Below are 25,147 nucleotides of genomic sequence, written 5' to 3' on the forward strand. Positions count from 1 at the left end.
ATGGATGACAGAGGGAAGCCACCGTTCATCAACTTTTAATTAGTTGTCATCGGGAGCAAGGCGCTGTCCGCCACGGCACTAATTCATGTTTTCGACTCTCAGCCACAATGTGTAATTAGTTAAGTGACAGCGATCTGGGCTGCAGCCGGTGTCGCCGCATGATTACTGACACGAATCATGGCAGAGCCACGGGCATTACGAGTCATGCTCTGCCTCATGCCTCCTTCAGAAAATAGTTCAATTAAAACAATTCATCAGTCAAACCAGAGGGTTTTTAATGCCAGAGCTACTGGCACATGTTGAATTAACACATTTAAAAAAAAAAAAAAAGCCAGCTTTAATTCCAGCCGTGAGATTTGGGTCTGTTCCGAGCGCATGCTGATCATAATTCAGACGGTCAGGGTGGCACAGACAGCTGGGGATTAGAACTAACACATAACTCGCACACACACACACACACATTTGTAAGAATTAAAGCTCATGTAAAGGCTCTTGGAAAAAAATATGTATGATTCTTAAGTTAGCTAAAAAATGAAAAAAAAAAAAAAACAAGAAACGAGATGTTTACAGGCTTCAGTTTAGCAACATGTGTCCAAGGTTATTGCCTTTATGTCTCTTTGCCTCGACTTCACACAAGTGGTGTGTTACGGGTCGAAACGTTCTCAGTATAATAATCCAGTCGGAAACTAACATGGGGTTCAATATCACAGGATATGTTATTAATCAACCCCTTAAAACACACACACACACACACACACACACACGATGGTGGTGAAATTAGTATATAACTACAAACAAAAACTAAATCAAACCCTCTACTTGTTCTGAGTGATTATGATGAAATATAAAGTCAGCAATTACATGAATATGAATTTCTTCAGTTCTTCCTTAATAATCTTTGAGTCTGAGAAAATCAAAAAGGAATTTGATCAGGGGAAAAAAAACATGAGATTTTAATTCTTCACACCTTTTTGTTTGTTTGTTTGTTTATTTATTTTGAGGTAAAGTTCAGATCGTACACTTTGACTACCTGTAAAAAGCTTGAGACTAATACAAACCCATACAAACGGTCTATCTGATCAAGTGTGTATGTGTGTGTGTGTGTGTGTGTGTGTGTGTGTGTGTGTGTATCCAGTGTCGCATATGGTGCTGAAGGAGGTCAATAGCATGCAGGAGAACCTGGAGGTTGAGAAGATCTGCAGGCAGACGGTGGAGGCAATGGCGACTAAGGTTTCAACTTTTCTTTTCTGTTTTCTTTTCTTTTCTTTTCTTTCTGTTATATTCTATCCTATCGGGGGCACGGTGGCTTAGTGGTTAGCACGTTCGCCTCACACCTCCAGGGTCGGGGTTCGTTTCCCGCCTCCATCTTGTGTGTGTGTGGAGTTTGCATGTTCTCCCCGTGCCTCGGGGGTTTCCTCCGGGTACTCCGGTTTCCTCCCCCGGTCCAAAGACATGCATGGTAGGTTGATTGGCATCTCTGGAAAATTGTCCCTAGTGTGTGATTGTGTGAGTGAATGAGAGTGTGTGTGTTCCCTGCGATGGGTTGGCACTCCATCCAGGGTGTATCCTGCCTTGATGCCCGATGACGCCTGAGATAGGCACAGGCTCCCCGTGACCCGAGGTAGTTCGGATAAGCGGTAGAAGATGAATGAATGAATGAATGAATGAATGAATGAATGAATATTCTATCCAATTATTTGCTGTTCTCTTAATTACTGTTAATTAACTGTTCCGTTTCATTCTGTGCTCTGCCGTTCTCTTTTACCGTATTTCATCGTATTCTTTGCCGTAACATTCAAAACTCCCGTACTGTTGTGTTCTAGTCTGCTCCGTTCTATCCCGTTCTACACTACTGTTCCCTTCTCTTGTTCTATTGCGTTCTATTCTTTAATACTCTACTCAGTAATAGTCTGTTCAGCCCCATTTCATTAGATTCTATCTATTCTGTCTGTAAAGTACTATTGTTCTGTTCCATTTTAATTAGTACAGTATACGACTCTGTTCCCTTGTGTTTTATGTAATTCTACTCTCTGTGCTGTATGCTTTGTTCTAATGAATTCTATTATGTTCTGTTTTTGTAATATTCTGCCCCACACTATATTATTCACTTTATTTTATTCTGTTCTGTTCTGATTCAGATGGTTCTTTGGTCTAATGTTCTGCTTTATTCTGGTCTGCACTGTATTATTCTATTCGGGTGTATTTTCTATTCCATTCTATTCCACTCTACTAGTCTCATAAGCTGTTGTGTTTGTCTTTTTTATTCTGTAATTCTTTTCTCCTTTATTCTGTATATTCTTCTTTATTCTTTATTCTTTCCTGTGCACTTTGGTTTATTATGTAGCTTTGTAGAAGCCAACATTCTGTTTTCCTATTTAAGCTTAGACAAAAATTTATCAAGAGTAACTCCTCCTAGGGCTTTCGAGCCACATGCACCAAATTTGGATATGTTGTAGACGCTGGTCTGAAGTTTGTTGCTTTTCTAAGCGATCCGGGTACCGGTACTTCCAGTACCGGGTCTCAAAGTGGCCTTTTTTCCCATAGACTCCCATTATAAACTTTGGAGGTTTATAACTCGGCAAGCTTTTGAACTATCTACATTAAACTCGGCCAGCTCCTTTAGGATGATACTCTGAACAAACTTGTAAACTGGTGTACCGACTGGCCTTCCGGTTGTCCCGCAGCCCCGCCCCCAAAATATGCAAAATCAAAAAACTTTTTACTACATGGACATGTGACATATCAAAACACTCACATCAATGAGGTGAACTTCCTCACAGGTATTCTGATGCCGTAATATGCTCATCTCCACTTACCTCCAAATGTTTTGGCACCCTATCTTTCTGTTTACTTGCTTCCAAAAGTAACACTGACCCTTATGTCCACTCGCCTCCAAAAAGCACTGTCCTTTGCGAATAATTGCATCGTCAAAGCCAACATCAAAGTTTGTCGCGACGAACTTTACAAATCTAGTTTGATTCTATTATATTTCTATATTTAATTCCATTCGCTTCCATTCCATTCCATTGTACTAGTCTCTTGAGCTGTTTTTATTCTGTAGTTCTTTTCTCCTTTGTTCTGTATTTTCTTCATTATTCTTTATTCTTTCCCGTGTACTTTGTTTAATTCTATTCTCTTCCCTTCTATCATTTTCTTCACTGTATTCATTAATAACATTCTCATTTACAGTGCTTATCTAACCTTATCACCTTATCATCTCCTCCATATTCCTCACTTTTTAATTACGACATTAATCTATACTGCGCACGGTTCAGCGGAGCGACGGTTAAGGTGACACACGGTCATAATATTGGTACAGACCAAAGAGAGTGAGAGTTATTACCCATTAAACTGGTGTAGACCAAAAATAACCGAAGTCTATTTAATTTGTAGGGATATTATTGCAAATGTGTTATGTTTTCTCTAAGAGCACACCAATGCATCGTCATAACGTGAGCCACAACGCCGTTATCCTTGCAGACCTTCTAATAGTATAAAAGTCCAGATTTAGCCAAAGAGCTGAAGGAACGGATGGCGTCCGTCGATCATCACGGACGGCACACTACATCTTTTTTTTAAATTTTTTTCAGGATTACTCCTCAAGATACTACATGCCATATTTCAAAGCAGTCATGGTAACGTTATATGCTCTACACTTTACTAGGAATATAAAAGGCTCTTACAAGCAGAGCACAGATTGCTCTAGGCCTTGAGAGAGCAAAGCGTAGGGTGTGTAAACAGCGTTAGGGTGAGCCAGGTGTGTGAGGCGGGTTGTGGACGGAGATCATGGCCTCTTTTCTGAGCTCCATTTTTTTTTTTTTTTGATAGATGAATCAGCTTTCTGCTGCCCTGCTGCCTGATAGACCCATGCAGGGAGAGCAGGATGAGAGAACAGCAGCGTGGAGGGCAGGAGCATGGGAAGAAAAGATTGAAAGGGAGAGGAAAGGGAGGTGGGAAGGTGATGCACCACTGCGTTTTGTGCTTGTAGTGAAAGGAGGAAGAGAAACAGAGATGAGATTTCAGCTACGGTGGACCCAGTAATCGGAGTTATTCTCTTTTCAATCTGCTCGGTTTCACAATTTAAAGATGTTTCTTTCTTTTTTTCTTTTTTTTTTCTTCTTTTTTTTCGGCTGCTGTCGTACACTTCCACAAACCCACGTCCATCAGAATATCGCTAAAATAGATGTTTAATTTTTAATTTATGTCTAAACTAAACTCTATACAGTGCCTTTGTATGTTTGAGCTGAAAAGAAACAATATTGATCGTTTTATTTATCGTTTAATAACGAGTCATACACGCTAGTCATACACGTGGTACCGACTGATACGTAGCTTGCTGATAATTGAAGACTACATAAGCGAGTGAAGCTCACAGACCATCTCTCTTCCTGTGGTGTAACGTTTCAGTAATAATTTCCTCGTTACGTCACGTTCGTGTTCCATCACAAAACTTCACCTTAACATCACAGTGAGAGAAAGTTGTCCTTAGAATTATTTATTTATTTTTTTCCCAGAAACACTTAATAATAAATGTGAACACACACACAAACATTGTTACAATCCATGTCTGAGGTTTCCTGTATTATTTTGTACTTGTGTTTCTGACTCATACTGCCAGGGGGTGCTCGTCTAAGGTCATTTCTCACAGCTTGTTCCAACAACTGCTTTTGGCGTTTCAGCGCTGTCCATCAAACAGGAAATAGCCCCACAGCTGAGCAGTGTAGTGCTCTGGCATTATGTGCTTTAGAAAAGCCTGATTTGGCCAATCACAATGCTTCCTCTCTCCCATTAAAGAAGATGCTGGTGTGTCCTGCTAATGCTGGTGGCCACTGTGCTTGAAAACCCCCTCTTACTCTCTGTGTGTCTCTCCAGTCCTTTGTTCTGGTCCCTCTTTGGGCCATCTCTAGTGTGTACAGCCCCATAGCCGGCGTGATGAATTGTGGTTTCACAGCAGGAGGCTTTAACAGCCCCTGTGAGAGCTGTCTTCTTCCAACACTGTCACACCGAACCATCTCATTTTATCCTCACCGATAAACCATTTTTTTTAGCATTTACCACTCTAGCACTTCTGTTTGTCCTGTGAAGAAGAGGATTGACTTTAAGGCTTGGATAGAACCCATTTTGGCATTCAACAGACATTTTGGTGTATACTCAAGAGATGCATATTGGTATTTGTTTCGGTTTTAGCTGAACGTGGCATTCATCAAGGCTAAATATGGAGCACTTTCCTATTTTTTTATTATTATATACTTTTTTTATTGATCGAGACGTCGGGATGGTTTTAAGCAACTTTAACTAGATTGACTAGCGCATCAGTGGTGGCTCAAGCGGTTAACGCTCTGGGTTGTTCACCAGAGGATCAGGGTTCAAGCCCTAGAACTAAAAAGCTGCCTCTGTTGGGCCCTTAAGCAAGTCCCCTAAACCTCACTGCTCCAGCTTTGTGTATCATGGCTGACCTTGTGCTCAGACCCCAACCTTCAACACTGGGATATGTGAAGAAAGAATTTCACTGTGCTATAATGCATACGTGACAAATAACATCGGCTTCTGGATTAAAGTATGACTTCCGGTTATCTATTGAATGAAAGTCTAATTTGACTTCTCAGAACTTTCTCTCAAGCAACACAAGGTATAAACAAGAGATGCACTTATTTCCAGGGATTTCATAACAGCGTAACAGATATTGCGTCATCGGGTAGGCGTGGCCTATTTGATAATCTAACCTTAACCCTAACCGTAGTTTTTGGTTGTTTATTTGTTTTCAAAAATAGTTTAACTGTAAGAGAATAAAGCATAATATATATAAAATATAAAATCTACCTGTATGACTGTTTTATCCATCGTAGGTATGCGCTTTTTTTTTAAAGAGGGCGTTTTTCCAAGACCTCCAGAAACACGCCCACTTTACGCCGTGGTAACGAAACCACTGGAATTCAGTGAAAATTCTCTAGAAAACAGGCCTTCATGTGGATTGAGGCTACACACGATTGTAAATCTATTCAGTTGTATTAATTCAGCACCTTTAACCGTAGACACGATCAGAATGCTGATTTATAGAACAGAAGATAAGGTTTTTGATCCCTAATAAACAAACGGATCCAGACTCTGTGAGACCGAGCGTGTGAATGGGTGTCTGCGTGATGCCCTGGGACGTGTTTTCCCGCTTGGCACCCAGCGTACCTCGGAAAGATTTTCGATTCACCGGCAGCCGAACACGAAAACGAAAGATTTTTCATGAGATGTTAATCTGAACTACGCTTAAAAAAATACACATTGCACGCAGCACTGAATACTGTTTTATTCTCCTTTTTTTTTTTTTTTTTTTTGTAAAATATAAAGGATAGGTTGTGAAAATTACAGCATTGGTTCATTTCCAATTTACATTTAAATAAGTGAAAACAATTGGTCTCTCTCTAGACTGGTGGAGAGTCGAGCGAATCAGGTCCAATAACCGCCATATTTCACACGTTTGATTCTTTGTTTTCGATGCCTGTAATTTGGCTGCCAACCTGGTCCTCGTTTTTCTGGTGGATGAAAAAAGAAAAATCATAATCAATTTCTTAAACTCTGGAACATCCCGAATTTAAAAAAAAAAAAGAGCAGTAAAAGAGGAAAGAGAAGGCGGTGCCAGTCAAATCAAAGTGCAATCCAAACACATGACATTTTGTTTTGACGTGGAGATCAGAGGTGATGATGGAGCCGGGGGGGGGCACGCCGACCTCCGAGTGTGTGTGTCTGCGTGTGTGTGTGTGTGTGTGACTGATTTCTGCGAATGTGTAATTTCACATCCGCGCTCTCTCTCTCATCAATGCTGGATGATTATCACTTAGTGTGTGTGTTTATCCTCGCATTGTGTGTTGTTGATTGTATTTTCTAATATGCGCATTCAGAGTAAAGGACATCATCAGGAAATGGCTTGGCGTGTCGCCTGGTCCCGACGGAGCTGTCATTAATAAACGCTCGTTAAATAGAGGTGACATATAGACGGGCAATTTAACACCCAGCTTCGACCACTGTGTCATTCAGGATTCATTTATTTAATTCAGATGCCTTCAATGCGATTGGCTGCTTCTGTCCCCACACTTAGCAGCCTCTCACATTTCTGTCTCTCTGTGTATGGACAATATTTAAGGATGTTTAATTTGACCTTAAAGAAAACACGCAGGTATGTCGGAGTGTAAAAGGGTGGCGTGGAAGGGAATTTGTAAGGCTGTACGTGTAAGGCACCCGAACACGAATGATATGTACATGTTTGTATCTGATAAAATACTCTAATTATCTTTCTTTCTCTGCTTCCTTCTCCATTTGTGTAACTGTATTATTTTACCTTTGATTATTGCTCTTTTCACCAGAGTGTTCAGGCTGTGTGAGTGTGTGTGTGTGTGTGTCTGTGTGTGAGTGTGTTTGTCGCTGTTTGATTGAGCAAAAAAAAATAAATCATGTAAGAAGGCTGGTATTTCAGGCAGAAGCGCAGCATCTGTTGATTTTATTATTGATTTATTCATATTCGGGACGTCTTTGACGTTTTAAACATTCAGATTGTTTTACTTGTAGATGCAACAATTTTGCACGAAAACAGAAATTACTTCCTGACATTTGTGCCTCATTTAACTCATTGCTATTCCACAATAGCAAAAAAAAACCCCAAAACATTTCTTTCATTTATCTCCAGTAATCTTTTTATGCAGTGAATCCACAGTCGATCCCAGGAGCACCAAGTGTGAACAGGAATGTTCCCAGGATGCCACGTGTACACTCATGTGCACACTCATTTACACATTCTTCCACAATTAGAGTCTGTTTCGAGTAGTCGGTCAAATCAGGCCGGAGGAAACCAGAGGACCCAAAGGAAGAATGTGTGAGACGTCATGTGTGAGATTTCAGCAACGCTAACCACTGCAAAACTTACACCATAATTTAAATAATCATTTTTATTTGTTTGTGTTTGTGTGTAGCTAAACAGACAAAACCGCTCTCTGAAGAGGAAAAGTATGATGTACTTGGCTCATCTAGATGCCAACGTCATTGCAGAAATCAACCTCAATGATGACACGGATGAAGAAAATCATAAGGAGGCGGAGCCTGGAACCTGTAACTCCTCCCACTGTCGGCTTGTCCTGTCTGGTATGTCACTCGCCGGGTTTTGTAATTGGCCACCAATCCATAGATGCCATATTTATATGTAAAGACACACAGAAAAACACTTACAGTATGTGAGTGAGGAATTGAGTACATTGTGATTTAATGATGTTTCAGTGCTGTATGATGTAAACTGTGTTCACTGGGTCTAACACGGACAGGCCACGCCCCCTACACTGGGACACTTAAGTTTGTCTGTAGTGTCGCACCGTGGGTTTAAATTGTGTTCTGTCTGTTTAGTTTTTAGAGAATAACATTTGTATGTTTGTGTGATTGAATTAGAGTTGAGGAATAAATTAGAGTCGTCTCTGGAGGAGAAGAAGCTGTTAGCCATCGATCTGGAGACCACAAGAGATCAGCTGCACAAAACCAGAGAGGAGGTACGGCAGACATCCTGTCATCTGAGTCATCTCTCTCTCTCTCTCTCTCTCTCTCTCTCTCTCTCTCTCTCTCTCTCTCTCTCTCTCTCTCTCTCTCTCAATCTCTCTCTCTCTCTCTCTCTCTCTCTCTCTCTCTCTCTCACAATCTCTCTCTCTCTCTCTCTCTCTCTCTCTCTCTCTCTCTCTCTCTCTCTCTCTCTCTCTCTCTCTCTCTCTCTCTCTCTCACAATCTCTCTCTCTCTCTCTCTCAATCTCTCTCTCTCTCTCTCTCTCTCTCTCTCTCTCAATAATCTCTCCCTCTCTCTTTGCTTTCTTATTTTCTCTCTCTCTCTCTCTCTCTCTCTCTTGCGCTCTCTTTTGCGCTCTCGCTCTCTCTCTTTCTCTCTCTCTCTTTCTCTCTCTCTCTCAATCTCTCTCTATCTCTCTTTCTCTCTTTTCTTTGTTATTTTCTCTCTCTCTCCCTCTGTTTCTTTTTCTATTTTTAAAAAAAATAAATAATTTGTAAAACAGCTATAACAACATTCTATAATCAACTAAAGTATTGCTTTTTTCCTGCAAAGTCACAACGTTAGTTTTAAGGCAAAAGATCATCTTGAATTTCAGAGCAGTGGCTGTCACACAGAAAACTCTGTTCCCCAGCTCTGCAGTTCACTTTGGTCGTGAGGCACATGGCCCAAAATCCCAGTTCACACTCAAAGCATTCCAGTGTTTGAAGCTTCATGAGCACGAGACACCAATCTTCAACACCAGACAGAGACCAAAAGCCGCTGTAGACACGTTTAAGCCACAGAAAACCTAAAAGAAATAACAAGCAATGTTTACAATTTTTTTGTTCTCTCTCTCTCTCTCTCTCTCTCTCTGTCTCTCTCTCTCAGCTCCTGCGAGAAAAACACGATAATACTGTTTTGATTGCCGAAACGCTTCAACAAAAGAAGCTCTTGGGGAAGTATAACAGAGGTCAGTTCCAGTCACTGTAACCCTGCACACACACATCACCTCTTATCTCTAAGACAATACACACACTTGTATCATAATTACAGCAGGGATTCGATGCAGAGGTTTTTTTTTTTAAACTCTGAGTCTTTGAGTACTGCAATATTTTGAGGCCTGTTGATGCCACAATTCAGACACCAGTCACATTTATTACTTCACTGTGTGTGTGTGTGTGTGTGTGTGTGTGTGTGTGTCACTGTATGTGCATGTGTGGGCTTATATTGAGTTACACTGGGGAGTAAATGTCGTCTTGATGATGAGAATACATGACATTTTCAACATTGTGAGGGAAGTTGTGATGAAAATGTCTATCGTACAAAGACAGTGTGTGTGTGTGTGTGTGTGTGTGTAGTGTCTCGGTATGCGGTGGAGGAGTACGAGGCCTTGCAGGCTGATCTGGAGCTGGAGAAGGATTTGCGTGTAGAGGCAGAGAATTTTGCACACAAGGTGAACACACACAGTACACCCCCACACACACACACACACACACACGGTTTATCCAGCAGAATATAAAATATGCCGGGGCCAGGAAATCAGTAGCATAGGTTGGGTGTGTATAGTTAGTAGTAAGCCAGCATTCACATGAAAAGTCTTTGAGGACAAAATGTTCACTTTCTGCCTAACACATCCCACCCACAAACCTGTGCCGTGATGAAGAGATAATCTTTATATTATATAATATTTATAAAATCTACAGGCTTCACTGAACTGAAAGCTATCCTTCACTTTTGTTCTATTATATGCAGCATTTCAGTATCTTTCAGTATCATTTCAGTATGTCAGTCAGTATCTGATTCACTCTCAGTCTTGTGTTCATTCTGCTATGACTTGTAAAGCTTGTAAAGTTTACGTCAACTATCAGAACAGGGACAATTGGGATCTCAGTGATTGGTGGGATCAAACTCGCTGGTCTGATTATTTGAGAAACTTCTGATTTCCTGGGCTTTTCAGATACATCAGTCTCTAGAGTTTGCTCAGTTTGGTACAATAAATAAACAAATCTACAGTTTTGTTGATCAGAGAGCTCAATAGAGAAGGGACAAACTCGTTTCCAGCTGATAGAAAGGCTACAGTAACTCCGATCACAGCTCTGTACATACGTAGTGAGCAGAAAAGCATCTCAGAATGCACTACACAATAAACCTTGAGCCTATTGAGCTACAACTGCAGAAGACCACATCAGGTTCCACTTCTTTCAGCTAAGAACCAAATGATGAGGCTGCAGTGGACGCAGAATCAGAAAAACTAGTCAAAGACTAGCACTCAGACAGTAAGCATGAACCCATGGATCCAACCTGTCTTGTGTCAACAGTCCAGGCTGGTGAAGGTGGTGTATTGGTATGTGGAAGGTTTTCTTGGTACACTTTGGACTCGTTAATACCAATCAATTATGGCTTAAAAGTCACAGCCTATTATTGTTGCTGATCATGTTCATCCCTTCATGGCCACAATTTACCGTCTTCTAATGGCCGCTTCCTGTGTGATGATGTACCGTGTCACAAGGCAAAGGTTTCCTTAAACTGGTTTCATGAACAGTCACTGGATATGAATCCACACATTTGGGATGTGGCACAACTGGAGATTCACAGCAGTAAAGTTATCCTGAATAGTCTGCATAATCCAGTCACAAGGAAGATTTCCAACATCCTGCGGAATCCACGTCACAAAGAATCTATTTGCTCTGTTATGAAAGCAAAGTGAGACCCTGCCCTGTATTAGTATAGAGTTCCTAATAAAATGACCATTGAGTGTATACTGTTCGTGCTTGACGACTTAAAGTCGAGACGTGAAAGCGATCTCCGACTTGCTAGTTTTCAGCGTGGAGTGATAACGGTTTACCCACACTTTAAAGTCATATCAGAGACCTGAAATGAGATGACTGAGCAAAGAATTGGTGTCTTTGGTGAAGAGAAATTATACAGTAAAAGCATGCAAACATTGTCATTATCAGAAACTCCCTAATAATGACAGCGAAGGTGTCTGTGTCTCACAGTCAAATGATATTTTTAGGATAAACTCTATAATTAACACATACCCATTTCAAGCATTCAGCAAATCTCTCTAGCAAACCATGACACTACACCATCGACGGTTGTGTAACAACTAGCTACTTACAGTTGTGCAAATCTTTTAAAAATGTCACTTTTATCAAATGTCATGCATACTGTACTTCAGTGTAGTGCAGAAACGGTCCACGTCGTATTTATTCAACAAGCTGGTTTAGTGAGAACCGTAGTTTAAATTGAAGGACTGAGAAAACAAGAAAACTTTGATAACATTCACTAAATGAATGAACATGGGTTTATATATATATATATATAAAATCCTTCAGAGTTTTACCGAGGCCTTGTATCTATTACCTCCTGGAAGAATGCAGAATAATTCACTAAGGCCTCGACCTGTGATTCGTATGCTTTCAGATGACAGATGTGTGATCTCATCTTCTTCAACCAATTCTTATACATTTTTTTGAAGGTGTATAAAATCCACGACCTTCAGCCTTTCATTGAACTGAACCCGTTTGCGCTTTTTAATCCGCTAACATTAATGTCTTGCTCACAGTCAGGAATGTTATGTAGGCTCTGAGTCATCTTGCTCACTAGACATTAACAATAGATACCTAATTAACTTCTTGTGGTCGGTGTATAGAGGAGAAGCGTACACACACATTCTTTTAGATCGAATATGGATACTTGCTAAAGCTAAAAAAAATGATCACAGGCTCCAGAAGAAACTTTCACAACAGAAACGCGTTCCGATTAACGTCCAAAGATTACGAGTTCAAATCCTGACGCTATCTATGGCTGAGAGTACAACAGGGCAGTAATCTTTGGGTGGGAGAGACGTCATAAGTTCTTGCCCCTGTCAATCACAGGATGACCCAATTCGGGTGGGAAATGGGAGGAAAAAACTATTCTGCATTATAAATTGTGGGCAGTGGTAGCTCAGTGCTTAAGATCTAGGACTATTTGATTGGAAGGTCGTGAGCTAAAGTCAAACCACCGGTCAAGCTGCTTTTACGGGATAATCTTGCTATACCAAAGACACTGCTCGGTCGTCTCATTTCAGCTCTCTAATGTCACTATAAAATATTTGCAAACTGTTTTTGATTTGACGCCTCAACTTTACATTTATGGCATTTTGGCAGACGCCCTTATACAGAGTCTATACTCTCTTATACGGAGTCTATACTCCTTTGTACGGAGTCTATACTCCCTTGTACGGAGTCTATACTCCCTTGTACGGAGTCTCTACCCCCTTGTACGGAGTCTATACTCCTTATACAGAGTCTATACTCCTTATACGGAGTCTATACTCCTTTGTACGGAGTCTATACTCCCTTGTACAGAGTCTACACTCCCTTGTACGGAGTCTATACTCCCTTGTACGGAGTCTACACTCCCTTGTACGGAGTCTACACTCCCTTGTACGGAGTCTACACTCCTTATACGGAGTCTATTCTCCTTATACGGAGTCGATACTCCCTTGTACGGAGTCGATACTCCCTTGTACGGAGTCTATACCCCCTTGTACGGAGTCTATACCCCCTTGTATGGAGTCTATACCCCCTTGTACGGAGTCTATACCCCCCTGTACAGAGTCTATACTCCCTTATACGGAGTCTATACTCCTTATACGGAGTCTATACTCCCTTATACGGAGTCTATACTCCTTATACGGAGTCTATACTCCCTTATACGGAGTCTATACTCCCTTATACGGAGTCTATACTCCCTTAAAGGGAGTCTACACTCCCTTGTACGGAGTCGATACTCCCTTGTACGGAGTCGATACTCCCTTATACGGAGTTGATACTCCCTTGTACGGAGTCTATACTCCCTTGTACGGTGTCTATACCCCCCTGTACGGAGTCTATACTCCCTTAAAGGGAGTCTACACTCCCTTGTACAGAGTCTATACTCCCTTGTACGGAGTCTATACTCCCTTATACGGAGTCTATACTCCCTTGTACGGAGTCTATACTCCCTTGTACGGATCAACTTACATTTTATCTCATTTTACACAACTAAGCAATTGAGGGTTAAAGTGTTTACTAATGGGTACAGCTGTGGCAGCTTGGTGGACCTTGCATTCAAACTCACAACCTTTTGAATGGTAGGCCAACACCTTAACCACTAAGCTACCATATCCCACCAACTTCAAGAAGTGTATACACACTTTGCATGTTATTGCAGTTTATTTGGGATGTGGTAGCCTAGTGGTTAAGGTGTTGGACTACTGATTGGATGGTCATGAGTTTGAATCCCAGGTCCACCAAGCTGCCACTGCTGGGCCCCTGAGCAAGGCCCTTAAACCTCAGTTGTATAAATTGAAATAAAAAATGTAAGTCACTCTGGATAAGAAATGTAAATGTATTAGGAACTCGATCCTAATATAGAATAGGGCCTCACTTTGCTCCCATAACACCCTCAATTCTTTGTGACATGGATTCCTCAAGATGTTAGAAACCTTCTTGGTCCATGTTGACTGGATGATGTAGCTCAACCCTCAAATACTCATTTTATAAAATGAGATTAATACATGTTGCTCTGGAAAAGGACCTCTGTCAGTTCCTCTTCTAGGGTAACATTATACTGTTTTTGTAAGGCAGCAAAATCCCCCGCATTGAATTAACACCCAGAGTGTTAAACTAACACTCGACAGTGTTTATAGTTGTCCAACAGGACACACAAATGAACTTTTTCTGTGTTAGTAATTTTATATTTAAGGTAGCAGCACAATGTTACTTGAAATTTGGACTAGACTAAGCTATCATTCATGCTGGTTGTCATAGAAACATTAGAGCATGAGTATATAGTATGACGTTGTAGTATAACTCTGATTTAATTGTACATTTTCCACGATATATAGCCAATCAGAAATCAGAAGCGTGTGTGTGTGTGTGTGTGTGTGTGTGTGTGTGTGTGTGTAGATGTTGGTGGAGAAGAAGAAGCTCAAGAGACAGAGTCAGGCATTGATGCAGAGTGTGTCACCTTCTGAAGCTCTGGATAAAGCTCTCAAAGAGATCGCTGCACTCACACACACTATGGAAACACAGCAGTTGGAGCACCAACAACAGGTACACACACACACACACACTCACACTTCATATTATAAACATGCACACATATATTTCTACATGTTTCTTAAAGTTAAACAAAATGGAAAACCTACAGCAGAGTCTGTGTGTTTGTGTGTGCATGTTTTTATGTTATGTGCCTCCAGCTGAAGCGTTTGGAGGATGAACTGCGTGGCTCTGAGTTGCGGAAGCAGTTGGCTGCACTGGAGAGGAAGACAGCTGTACTGGAGGAAGAGCGAAAAGATTTTATGGAGAAAAGTTCCAGAGCTGAGACTGAGGCCAAGGACCTCCGCTTCACTGGTACACACATACACACACACACACACACACACACATCACATCACATAACATGATAATCGAGTTTACACCATTCACCACACACACAAAAATACTTATTCACTGACAGACACACCAACAGTTTTGTGTAATGACAATTGGTGCGGTTATAGAAAAATAATCAACGGCAGGATGGTGTGCCAATATAATGCGTGTGTGTGTGTGTTTTAGTGGAGGAACTGCAGAAAAAGCTACAGCAGGTGTCAAATCCTGTACCTGCCCCAGCTCCCCCTCCTCCTCCTCCTCCTCCTCCACCTCCTCCTCCTCCTCCACCTTCAGTCTCAGCAAACCCTCTGAGGTAAAACCGTGTCTGTGTGCTGTAAAATCTGTATACACAAAGGGCTGGACAATATGACGATATAATAGCAATACTCCGATGGTATAATAATCTCATTTTAGTATTCTTCATATCGAAATAGCATTTACAGATATTTTATAGTAATAGTTTGAATAATTCTAATGATCTAATTATTAATAATTCTGAAATTTTCACATCATATGAAACGTTTTATAATATCTGAAATATTAGTCGGACATTTTGCCATATTTTTGTTGTTTTTTTTTTACTCTTTTTAATGTAGAGTGATTACATTACTTTACTAGTTAGGATTAGGGGTTAGTGTGTTGTGTTTGCTTTGTATCTTCAGAGGTCTCCACCATGTGTTTGGTGTTGGCATGGTTTCCCCATGCATCTTCTGGGTACTCCGGTTTCCTTCCCCAGCCCAAAGACATGTACTGTAGTCTGATTGGCTTCTCTAAAATGTGACATACAGCTAAGTACGGTGACCCATACTCAGAATTCGTTCTCTGCATTTAACTCATCCAAAGTGCACACACACAGCAGTGAACACACACAAACCATGAACACACACCCAGAGCAGTGGGTGGGGGGGTTTGGTGCCTTGCTTAAGGGCACCTCAGTCGTGGTATTGCCAGCCCAAGACTCGAACCCACAACCTTAGTGTTAGGAGTCAAACTCTCTAACCATTAGGCCACTGGGTTTGGCTTTAGGCTCACTGTAACATGAATGGAGACACTGCACACATTAAACACACACACACACACACACATACATGGTGGAAAGAAACAGTTCACGTTTGCCTTCTTTAAATAAAAAACAAGTCGTTTTTAGAGAGTTTTGAGAAAATGAGCTGGAAACCGCAATAGAAATGTGTGAGTTAGGATTGAACACATGATGTGTAAGTATTATTTTGTCATAAAATATAAGAACCAATCATGCAGCAGTATGCAAATGCACGACATTACAATACGAGTTTACTGTACCATGGAAACAGGCACATTGTTTAGGGTTTGAACAGAATGTTCCTAATTTACAGATTTATAGAATCTGGTTTTCTTTATGGGTTAAAAAAAAAGTGTTTTCTGTTATTTAATGTCATTTGTGTGAAACCTCACCATCAAGCAATTTAATCATGAATGTGAAAAAAAACACATTCTGAGCTTGAAAGCCGACTTTAAAAGCTAATGGGTTTTGCAGTTTCTTTGACAGTGTGATGTTTCTAAATTAAGAACACAGCAAGGATGACATCTGACTTCTATGTAAGACGAAATGGACTAATTGAAAGAAACAGTATAAAACCGTATTATCTGAATTAGTCAGAACTAAACGTGTTTATGTGTTAAGACCATATCTATCGGGATGCTTTTTAAAGGCAGTTATTAATTAAAATATTGATGCAGATGGAAAACTTCATTTGGTGACTATTAGGTTCAATTGGACTGATGATGATTATTCGTTTATTATCAGATTTTACTTAATGATCTGGGTTTGAACAGAACGTTGTTGGAAGTTCAGAATGAAAACGTCAGGCTGTAGATCTATAGAATCTTGTTCAAAATCTGCACCCCGGGTCTGTACCATCATGTTCACTCACTCACTCTCAGTCATTTTCTACCGCTTATCCGAACTACCTCGGGTCACGGGGAGCCTATGCCTATCTCAGGGGTCATCGGGCATCAAGGCAGGATACACCCTGGACGGAGTGCCAACCCATCACAGGGCACACACACACTCTCATTCACTCACGCAGTCACACACTATGGACAATTTTCCAGAGATGCCAATCAACCTACCATGCATGTCTTTGGACCGGGGGAGGAAACCGGAGTACCCGGAGGAAACCCCCGAGGCACGGGGAGAACATGCAAACTCCACACACAAGGAGGAGGCGGGAATCGAACCCCCAACCCTGGAGGTGTGAGGCGAACGTGCTAACCACTAAGCCACCATGCACCCCCGCCCCCGTCATGTTCACCTCTTTATTTTTTCATTCATTCATCTTCTACCGCTTATTCGAACTGCCTCGGTTCACGGGGAGCCTGTGCCTATCTCAGGCGTCATCGGGCATCAAGGCAGGATACACCCTGGATGGAGTGCCAACCCATCACAGGGCACACACACACACACACACACTCTCATTCACTCACGCAATCACACACTATGGACAATTTTCCAGAGATGCCAATCAACCTACCATGCATGTCTTTGGACCGGGGGAGGAAACCGGAGTACCCGGAGGAAACCCCTGAGGCACGGGGAGAACATGCAAACTCCACACACACAAGGTGGAGGCGGGAATCGAACCCCGACCCTGGAGGTGTGAGGCAAACGTGCTAACCACTAAGCCACCGTGCACCCCCGCCCCCGTCATGTTCACCTCTTTATTTATTATTAGTTATTATAAAGACCCTAATAAACAGATGCTGTTATACTGTTCTTGAAATGATTTTTTTTCCCTTTCTTACTGTTCTAGCTCACTCATGTCATTACTTCGTAAGAAAAAAGGCACCAATTGTGACATTCCTTTAGTAGAGAGAGACGCAGCACCGAAAGATCCAGGTGAGTCTAGCGTGAGAGAGCGAGAATTACAGTGGCGTCTACTGCCATGACTTTCCTCCTTGTCTCTGTTGAAGCTTTGCCAGTCTACGGACAGATGGAACGTCACACACTCAAATACACCCAACGTCAATGCTGGTTTCAGCACCGTTTATGTATTTATGTGTGTTATGTGTGAAAGAAACATCCTTAAAAATACAGCAGGAAAAACAAAACGAAATATGAACTATTTAGGTTTTTACACTTCAATGAGGCACAAAAAAAATCATAAACATAAAAAGAAGAGATTTAAAAGAAAACGATTTATTCATGAATCCATAGCAAGGTTTCTGTTCTAATCTTAGCACTTATGACACTTATTTAATTTTAATACATCCTCCTGTGCTGCCTTTATTTAAATAAATTGCATATTGTCAACTAAAAGAAAAGATTCTAAAAATCCTCATTTCTATTTCCTGCCCTTTCCGACATTGCTGTACTAGAAACTTTTATGTCTTTACGTTATAATGAGTTCCTGAGAAAAATTAGCATGCGAACTCTCTCTTTTTTTTTTTTATTATTTTTTTTTTTTTAAAACCGCTTTGCTACTGAAATTTATAACTTGCCTGCGTTCACCGGTATGCATGGGAAAGAAATTAATTTTCATTTTAAAGCACTCTTTCACACCTCTGATCCAGTATGTAGGAGTTTTGTGACTTCGACTTTGTAGACCTCTTCCAAAAATAACAATTTTCTGAAAGTGCACTCAAAATGATAGAGCCATTAAGCAATGTGCACACGACAGATTTCAGCTATTATTAAATGCTTTTTAAATGTCAGCAGGGCCTAAAAACAGGCCTGCTTTCGTACAGCTATGAAGGCATCGTGTTGTAATCCCCGACCAATCTGAAGTGACGGAGTTAAATTCGTTTTTGTCGAATCGTGAGGTTTGAGATTATAATCTAACTAATATACACAGGTGTTGATGCAGATACTAATCCACCCTGATCTTAAGTGCAGTTTTTCTATTCTTTCGCTTTAATCGCAATGCTGTACTTTTTCTGTGTGTGTTGAATTTAGATTTCATCATGATTAGATTAGATTAGATTAGATTCAACTTTATTGTCATTACACACGTACAAGTATAAGGCAACGAAATGCAGTTTAGGTCTAGCCGGAGTGCAGTAGCAGCAAGTGCAGGATATACAGTGTTTACATTAAATGAGTTAAATAAAATGCTAATTCATTCATTCATTCATCTTCTACCGCTTATCCGAACTACCTCGGGTCACGGCGAGCCTGTGCCTATCTCAGGCGTCATCGGGCATCAAGGCAGGATACACCCTGGACGGAGTGCCAACCCATCGCAGGGCACACACACACACACTCATTCACTCACGCAATCACACACTAGGGACAATTTCCCAGAGATGCCAATCAACCTACCATGCATGTCTTTGGACCGGGGGAGGAAACCGGAGTACCCGGAGGAAACCCCCGAGGCACGGGGGGGACATGCAAACTCCACACACACAAGGTGGAGGCGGGAATCGAACCCCCAACCCTGGAGGTGTGAGGCGAACGTGCTAACCACTAAGCCACCGTGCCCTAAAATGGTAATATAGGAGTCATTTACAGATGTGTATGTACTATGAACATAATATACAGATGGCTATAATTATAAACTGAAATTTACAGAAGGATATGTGCTGTAACAAAATTTATGGCTATAAGCAGTACTGACTAATAGAAGAAGTATTGCACCCCATCACTGACATCAGTCATGTTCTTTAAAGCAAATGAAAAGCACTGAGAAACAAACGGCAAAAAGTTTGACTCCTAGAAACTTCTTTGACCTTCTGCTTTTGAAAGTTTTGTGTTTATTATATATAGGAGCCGCATTAAGAGAATTCGCTTGTACTTTAAATGACCTTGGTTAATTTTGGGCTGTGACATTTACATAAATCCACCCAGTTCTGCCATTAAGCACTAAAATATGTGCTCTATTCACGGATGTAAAAACGCTAATAAATTTCCCATTTGTTTTTGCCCGAGTTCAAAACATATCGACCTGCACCTCAATGTGAAGTCAGCGCACACAGAGAACGGCTGCGTTTGCACGATTGAATGTGAGCAAACATGACCAAGGCTACATTCCTCTCTGATTTGATTTGTTGGGAATTCCTGACGTTTTTCTTTTTCTTTTTTTTTTTAAAAAACCTTTAATAGAAGCTTTAATAGAAGGACTTCATTTCTGCTCCTTCTCACTGCAGTCATGACTGGTATTTACTGGATGTTAAATAATTTGAAATCGCCTTTTTTCATTTCTCAGGGATTTTCAGTCTGATTACTATGAAGACATGCGTCCTATTTATTTGGAGGCGGAAATGTTGCATTTAAATGCGTTTATACTTCAAATACTTTTCATTTCGTGTGTTAGAGAAGGACGTTAGACAACAGGCTGTGTCCGAGATGATGGAAAGAATTAAAAAGGGCATTCAGCTGCGGCCAGTTGGCCAGACAGTCAACAAGGCCAGACCACAACAGGTAACGCACACACAGGAAAATAATTAGTTTCGTTTATTTATAAACATCTTGATGTGGTAACTCAGTGGTTAAGGTGTTGGATTACTGATCAGAAGGTTGTGAGTCTGAATCCCAGGTCCACTGCTGGGCCCCTGAGCAAGGCCCTTAACCCTCAGTTGTATAAAATGTGATAAAAAATGTAAGTCACTTTGAATAAAGGTGTAAATGTATGACTTGCTTTACCTGGACACCCCGTAGATGTTCCAGTCCAAACCCAACAACCCAGTAAGCTCTAGCATAGTGAATAAAAAATTGCCTTCCTTAATTTAGCAGATGGCTTGTGATGCTTCTTCAAGTAATAATATTAGGTCCCAAACTCTGGAGATTTGTATTTGGACCTCCATTAATGAAAAATAGATATTGTATAGATTTACATCATTTAGCAGACACCCCTTATCCAAAGCGACTTACATTTTATCTCATTTTTATACAACTGAGGGTTAAGGGCCTTGCTCAGGGGCCCAGCAGTGGCAGCTTGGTGGACATAGGAATCGAACAAACAACCTTCCGATTGGTAGCCCAACACTTTAACCACGAGGCTAACACTATTTTTAGCTATAAAAATAAACACCCGAGCACCACTCCAGTTTGCTCGCGGTTTTTCTTTTTGCTTAGTAACAGTGACACCTTTTGCAGGTTAATTGTTTTTGTTACGTTTTATTAATGGCCACAAGACAGATTAGTGTTTGTTATTACTTCGAGCTTTAAACAGTGCATCTTGGTGGAAAATTTACAGCTTTACCTCTGACTCCTTTTAATAAATGTTCGACGTACATGTCGTTATTATTATTATATCATATTACTAGGCTTCGATTATGACGCATGCAAGCTGCTGTGAACGAGCTGTTACTATCGAAACAATATCGCCTGGTTTGAATCACAGCCGACACGACTCTCAGAACCGCATTAGAATGAATCGACACCTTTTAATGAATCAGAATCGATAACTCAACAGAAGTGGTTTACATTTAGATTATTGTGGTTCGGTCTGATTGCTATTGATACTGTTTATTTGTTGTTCCTTTTCATTATTAACAGAGGGAGCGAATGCCGTCCGGCTCTGCCATTCAGGAACTTAAAGGGATTTTGGTAAATATTTAAAACATTTTGGTTTAAAAACATTGTTTGGTTTGTATAAAATAAAAAAAAAGATTCTTTGTTGAAAAAAAAACAACTTATGTCATACATTGCCCCAGTCCACTTCTATGTCCCTCTCCTTATGGGCATGATTCCATGATTCAGTCACTCCAAAAGCTTATAGATTTTATTTTGTGGTCACAGCCAATAAGCTGATGGATAAAGCGTATTGATAAGACGTCTTTAGTCCAGATTATTCTACACACTTACACTTGGCCTCATTATAACAGGTGCTTGAAAGTAATCCTAAGATCGGGTTCTTGTCTGAATTCACCTCATGTTGGTGTGGGTTTTCTCCGGATTCTCCGGGTTTTTCCCACCTCCCAGAAACATGCCAGTGTGTGTGGACCAGCTATAAATAAAAACCAGACATAAATTGCCCCTAGATGTGAAAGTTGCCCCTTCAAGAAAGCGACTGCAGATCCACTGTAAACTTGACTAGGATAAAACTAAGAGATTTATTTATATTCCCAGATTTATGCACTTCACATTGCCAAGTGCAACTTGATTTCGGATCAGATGAAATCTGTCATTTTAAATGAGATCATTTTTATATGTGGATTTCGTGCTAATGAAAACTGCACCGTCCTCAACTTTTCTGTTTCGGCATGTAGGTCTGCACAGATTCTTCTGATTCTGAATGTAATAGTTTGTATCTGAGTGGGTGGGCTCTATTTTGTGGGTGGAGTCTGACACGACTTTCCCTGTGTGTAAATGTATGCAGTCCACCGTGAAACGCCCCACCCCCTGCCCCTCCCCTCCTGCAAGACCCTCCTCCCCGGATGCACAGTCTGAGCTCCAGAAAGTCCTAATGAAACGACGAGGCGTGCTGGAGACTGCAAACGATAACAGTGAGTCTCTCTCTCTCTCTCACACACACAGACACACACACACACTCAGCGCTTTCAGCATTTTCTCCCTATTTAATTTACGCTCCTGTTCACCTTTTCCCTCCCCAGCAGTGTCAGCTCAACCCTTTTCCAGCAGTGTTCTGGATATGACCCGGGTTAAGATACCTCCCACCACCAGTGCTGATAAAAGTGTCATTAAGGACAAAACGCAACACTGACACCTGAACACCTACACAAACCTGAGCTGTGAGTATATTTTATACAGGTATATTAGGGAAGAGCTCTATCTGGTTTTTCCCCCTAGTCAAGACAATAGTACACTATTAGTTTTGTAACATTTACAAGTTCTACACCAATTAGGCTGTGTCCTAATACTGATCAATCTCACCATAATGTCTGGACATCCAGCCTTTGTATTGCTTAGAGCTGATCCTGTTGATAAAGCAGGTTTAGACCTAGTCCAGTTTCTGAAGCTCTACCTTCTGTCACTTTGTAATTCTTTAATGTTCGTTGGTCTCATCCTTTCTGTATCTAGCTTACTTACTATGGCAGTAGATAAACAAGCATGGCTATGGTATTAAACCGAGGGGACAAACCAGGAGCTGTCGTCATAACCCTACAAACCATCAGGAACCCTTGATCTGGAAAGCAGTCCAACTGGAGCTGGAAAAGCCTTCAAATTTTTGTTTGCACTAATAAATAGAAACACTTTAAACCTGTTAATGATGTTTCCATGTAGGTCGTCCACCTTGAATCCATACCAATTTTGAATCAGTTACCAATGTTGAATTTATTTCACTTCATTGACATCATCACACAGTAAACGCTTTACCGTTTGGAAGGCACCAGGATGTCCTCATGATTAAATATCTTGTGTTTGAGTGTAAATGTTTCTTTCTGAAGTCACTGTTTACTGTTAATGGTTTGTTTGTAGTTGTTCAAGAGCATAACAGGAGACTTTAACCAAAGAGAAAGCCGTTGTCATGTTATTACATCTGGGACGTGAGAATGAAGCAACTGTCCATTCTGTGGCCATTGCTGCTCATGTAGGGTTGAAAAGTTCATGATACGAATATTGGTACGTTAAAAAAAAAACCATATAGATGCCTTCTCTGTTTTGGGCCAGTAATAGAATTCAGTGTAAAATCGTCCAAAATAAATTCAATAACGTTATTCATAAATTAACGAATCTTTCATCAAAAGAATTTTTAATCCTGTGACATATTACATTCCTTACTCTTTTTTTTTTCATTTATTTGAGGTCTTTTTAGCATGTTGTTGATTATTAAGGTGGTGTAGCAGTAGTGGTTCCTCTGCTAGTGAAATAAAATCTAGTTTTTCCCACAGACATTGGAGATTGCTCGAGTTATATCGCGGTGCCATTTGAGACAAAAGTTATTCACACATGTTTTGTGTGCATGAAGAGAGTTTGGAGACGAGCACAGGAGCTTAGCCTTGAACGCTCGCCAAGTGTGTGTATTTTGAATGGCTGTGTCTAGACCACTATTAATCCTCTATACACCCAATCAGTAATTACAGGGCGCTGGACATCTTTCTTCTCGTCTGTCTCTAACTCTCCTGATTGTTGTGGTTTTGTCAAACTGTGACGTTTTTCCTTTTTTCTCTCTCATTGCTGTTGTATCGCCTTTTTATTTGTCAGTCTTTTTACCTTTCTACAGAACAATAGATGGCTCTTTTAGAAATACAGAAAGTCAATCTTGTTACTCTCAGGTTAAAAATGATGAATGTAATCTCAGGGGAAAAAAATATTTTTTTTTATTTTCTGTCAAGGAATTTGAAGAAACTTAAAAGTTGCATATTAACACCAAAACACAAGTAGTGTTATTTACCATATGACTCAACATTCACAGGTTAAGCTTGCAAAGTCTTCGATTCTGTATTTTTTTTTCTGTTTTGATTAATCAAAATATGTCTAAAACCTAATAAACTAAACACTCTTAGCACAAATGCTTGGTATTTGCACAAGCATTGTGTTATAAATCTGATTTAAAAAATGTTTCTGTCCATTATATAAACTGTGAAATCATGCAAGTGTTTACTACTGTATGTGAATATATTTGCTGAACAAATGTTATTAAATTCTTATGATATATTGATAGGTTTAATTTTTTTTTTTATGCTTGTTTTGATGTAAAATTAACAACCAGACCATCGTGTAAAAATAAGATTTTTTGGGGGAAACAAAGCCATATTTTACATCATACTTTACTTCCAGTAAAATACTTCCTCAGACAACTCATTATAAAGTGTAAGTTATAAGTTAGACTATTTCCAGACATTCTTGCTTTCTCCATATAGGAGACAGGAAGTTGTTGAGTCTTCCCTCTTTTGTTCACAAGTCGCACGCAAGCAGCCGATTTAGGTGACATCCGTGTGCCCGTGATCTCGGACGTTTCATCGCTCGAGGTGAAATTTTTGTTCTTCGGCTCTGCGCAGAGAGAAACACGAGGGCTTTCAGCGACCTGCTCCTCTTCAGGAACAGAGCACATACCTGGTGTCAAGCACAGAGCAGGAGAGAGCTCTCGCACTCATTACGTATTAATGGATTGTGGGGTGATTGCAAGGCTTATAGGTTTCTTTTTCAAGGGGAAATTCAAAGTGTCTGCATTGATGGAAGTACACGCTATTCAAGACGGTTTTATTTTTTACCGAAGATCGAATAAGTACCTTTTGAGACGTGTCATTGTATCAAAAAAATAATAAACACTTGTAAATCCATGGTATTTCTCATCTCTGATAAAGTGACGATTGGGTGAGGCGACACAATTGCTCACATGCTAATCTGACA

General features: G+C 40.5%; 1 protein-coding gene across 2 annotated transcripts in view; it reads left to right on the top strand.

The window, feature by feature from the left end:
* shtn1 (shootin 1) overlaps positions 1-24,453 on the top strand; it is a 37,240-nt gene extending 12,787 nt beyond the window's left edge. Inside the window, exons 4-17 of one of the 2 annotated variants that reach the window (XM_060879647.1) lie at positions 1,136-1,230; positions 7,956-8,124; positions 8,422-8,519; positions 9,395-9,476; positions 9,865-9,959; positions 14,446-14,592; positions 14,739-14,892; positions 15,100-15,226; positions 17,703-17,788; positions 20,205-20,311; positions 21,389-21,439; positions 22,212-22,338; positions 22,447-22,584; positions 22,874-24,453. In XM_060879647.1, coding sequence (XP_060735630.1) covers positions 1,136-1,230; positions 7,956-8,124; positions 8,422-8,519; positions 9,395-9,476; positions 9,865-9,959; positions 14,446-14,592; positions 14,739-14,892; positions 15,100-15,226; positions 17,703-17,788; positions 20,205-20,311; positions 21,389-21,439; positions 22,212-22,338; positions 22,447-22,556 — 1,448 coding nt within the window. In that variant the 3' untranslated portion in view covers positions 22,557-22,584; positions 22,874-24,453. The remainder of the gene's footprint in view (positions 1-1,135; positions 1,231-7,955; positions 8,125-8,421; positions 8,520-9,394; positions 9,477-9,864; positions 9,960-14,445; positions 14,593-14,738; positions 14,893-15,099; positions 15,227-17,702; positions 17,789-20,204; positions 20,312-21,388; positions 21,440-22,211; positions 22,339-22,446; positions 22,585-22,873) is intronic. The other variant, XM_060879648.1, reaches the window with a different exon arrangement.
* The last annotated feature ends 694 nt before the right edge of the window (positions 24,454-25,147 follow it).

This window comes from Tachysurus vachellii, chromosome 10 (genome assembly GCF_030014155.1).
Source record: "Tachysurus vachellii isolate PV-2020 chromosome 10, HZAU_Pvac_v1, whole genome shotgun sequence".
Taxonomy (NCBI): Eukaryota; Metazoa; Chordata; class Actinopteri; order Siluriformes; family Bagridae; genus Tachysurus; species Tachysurus vachellii.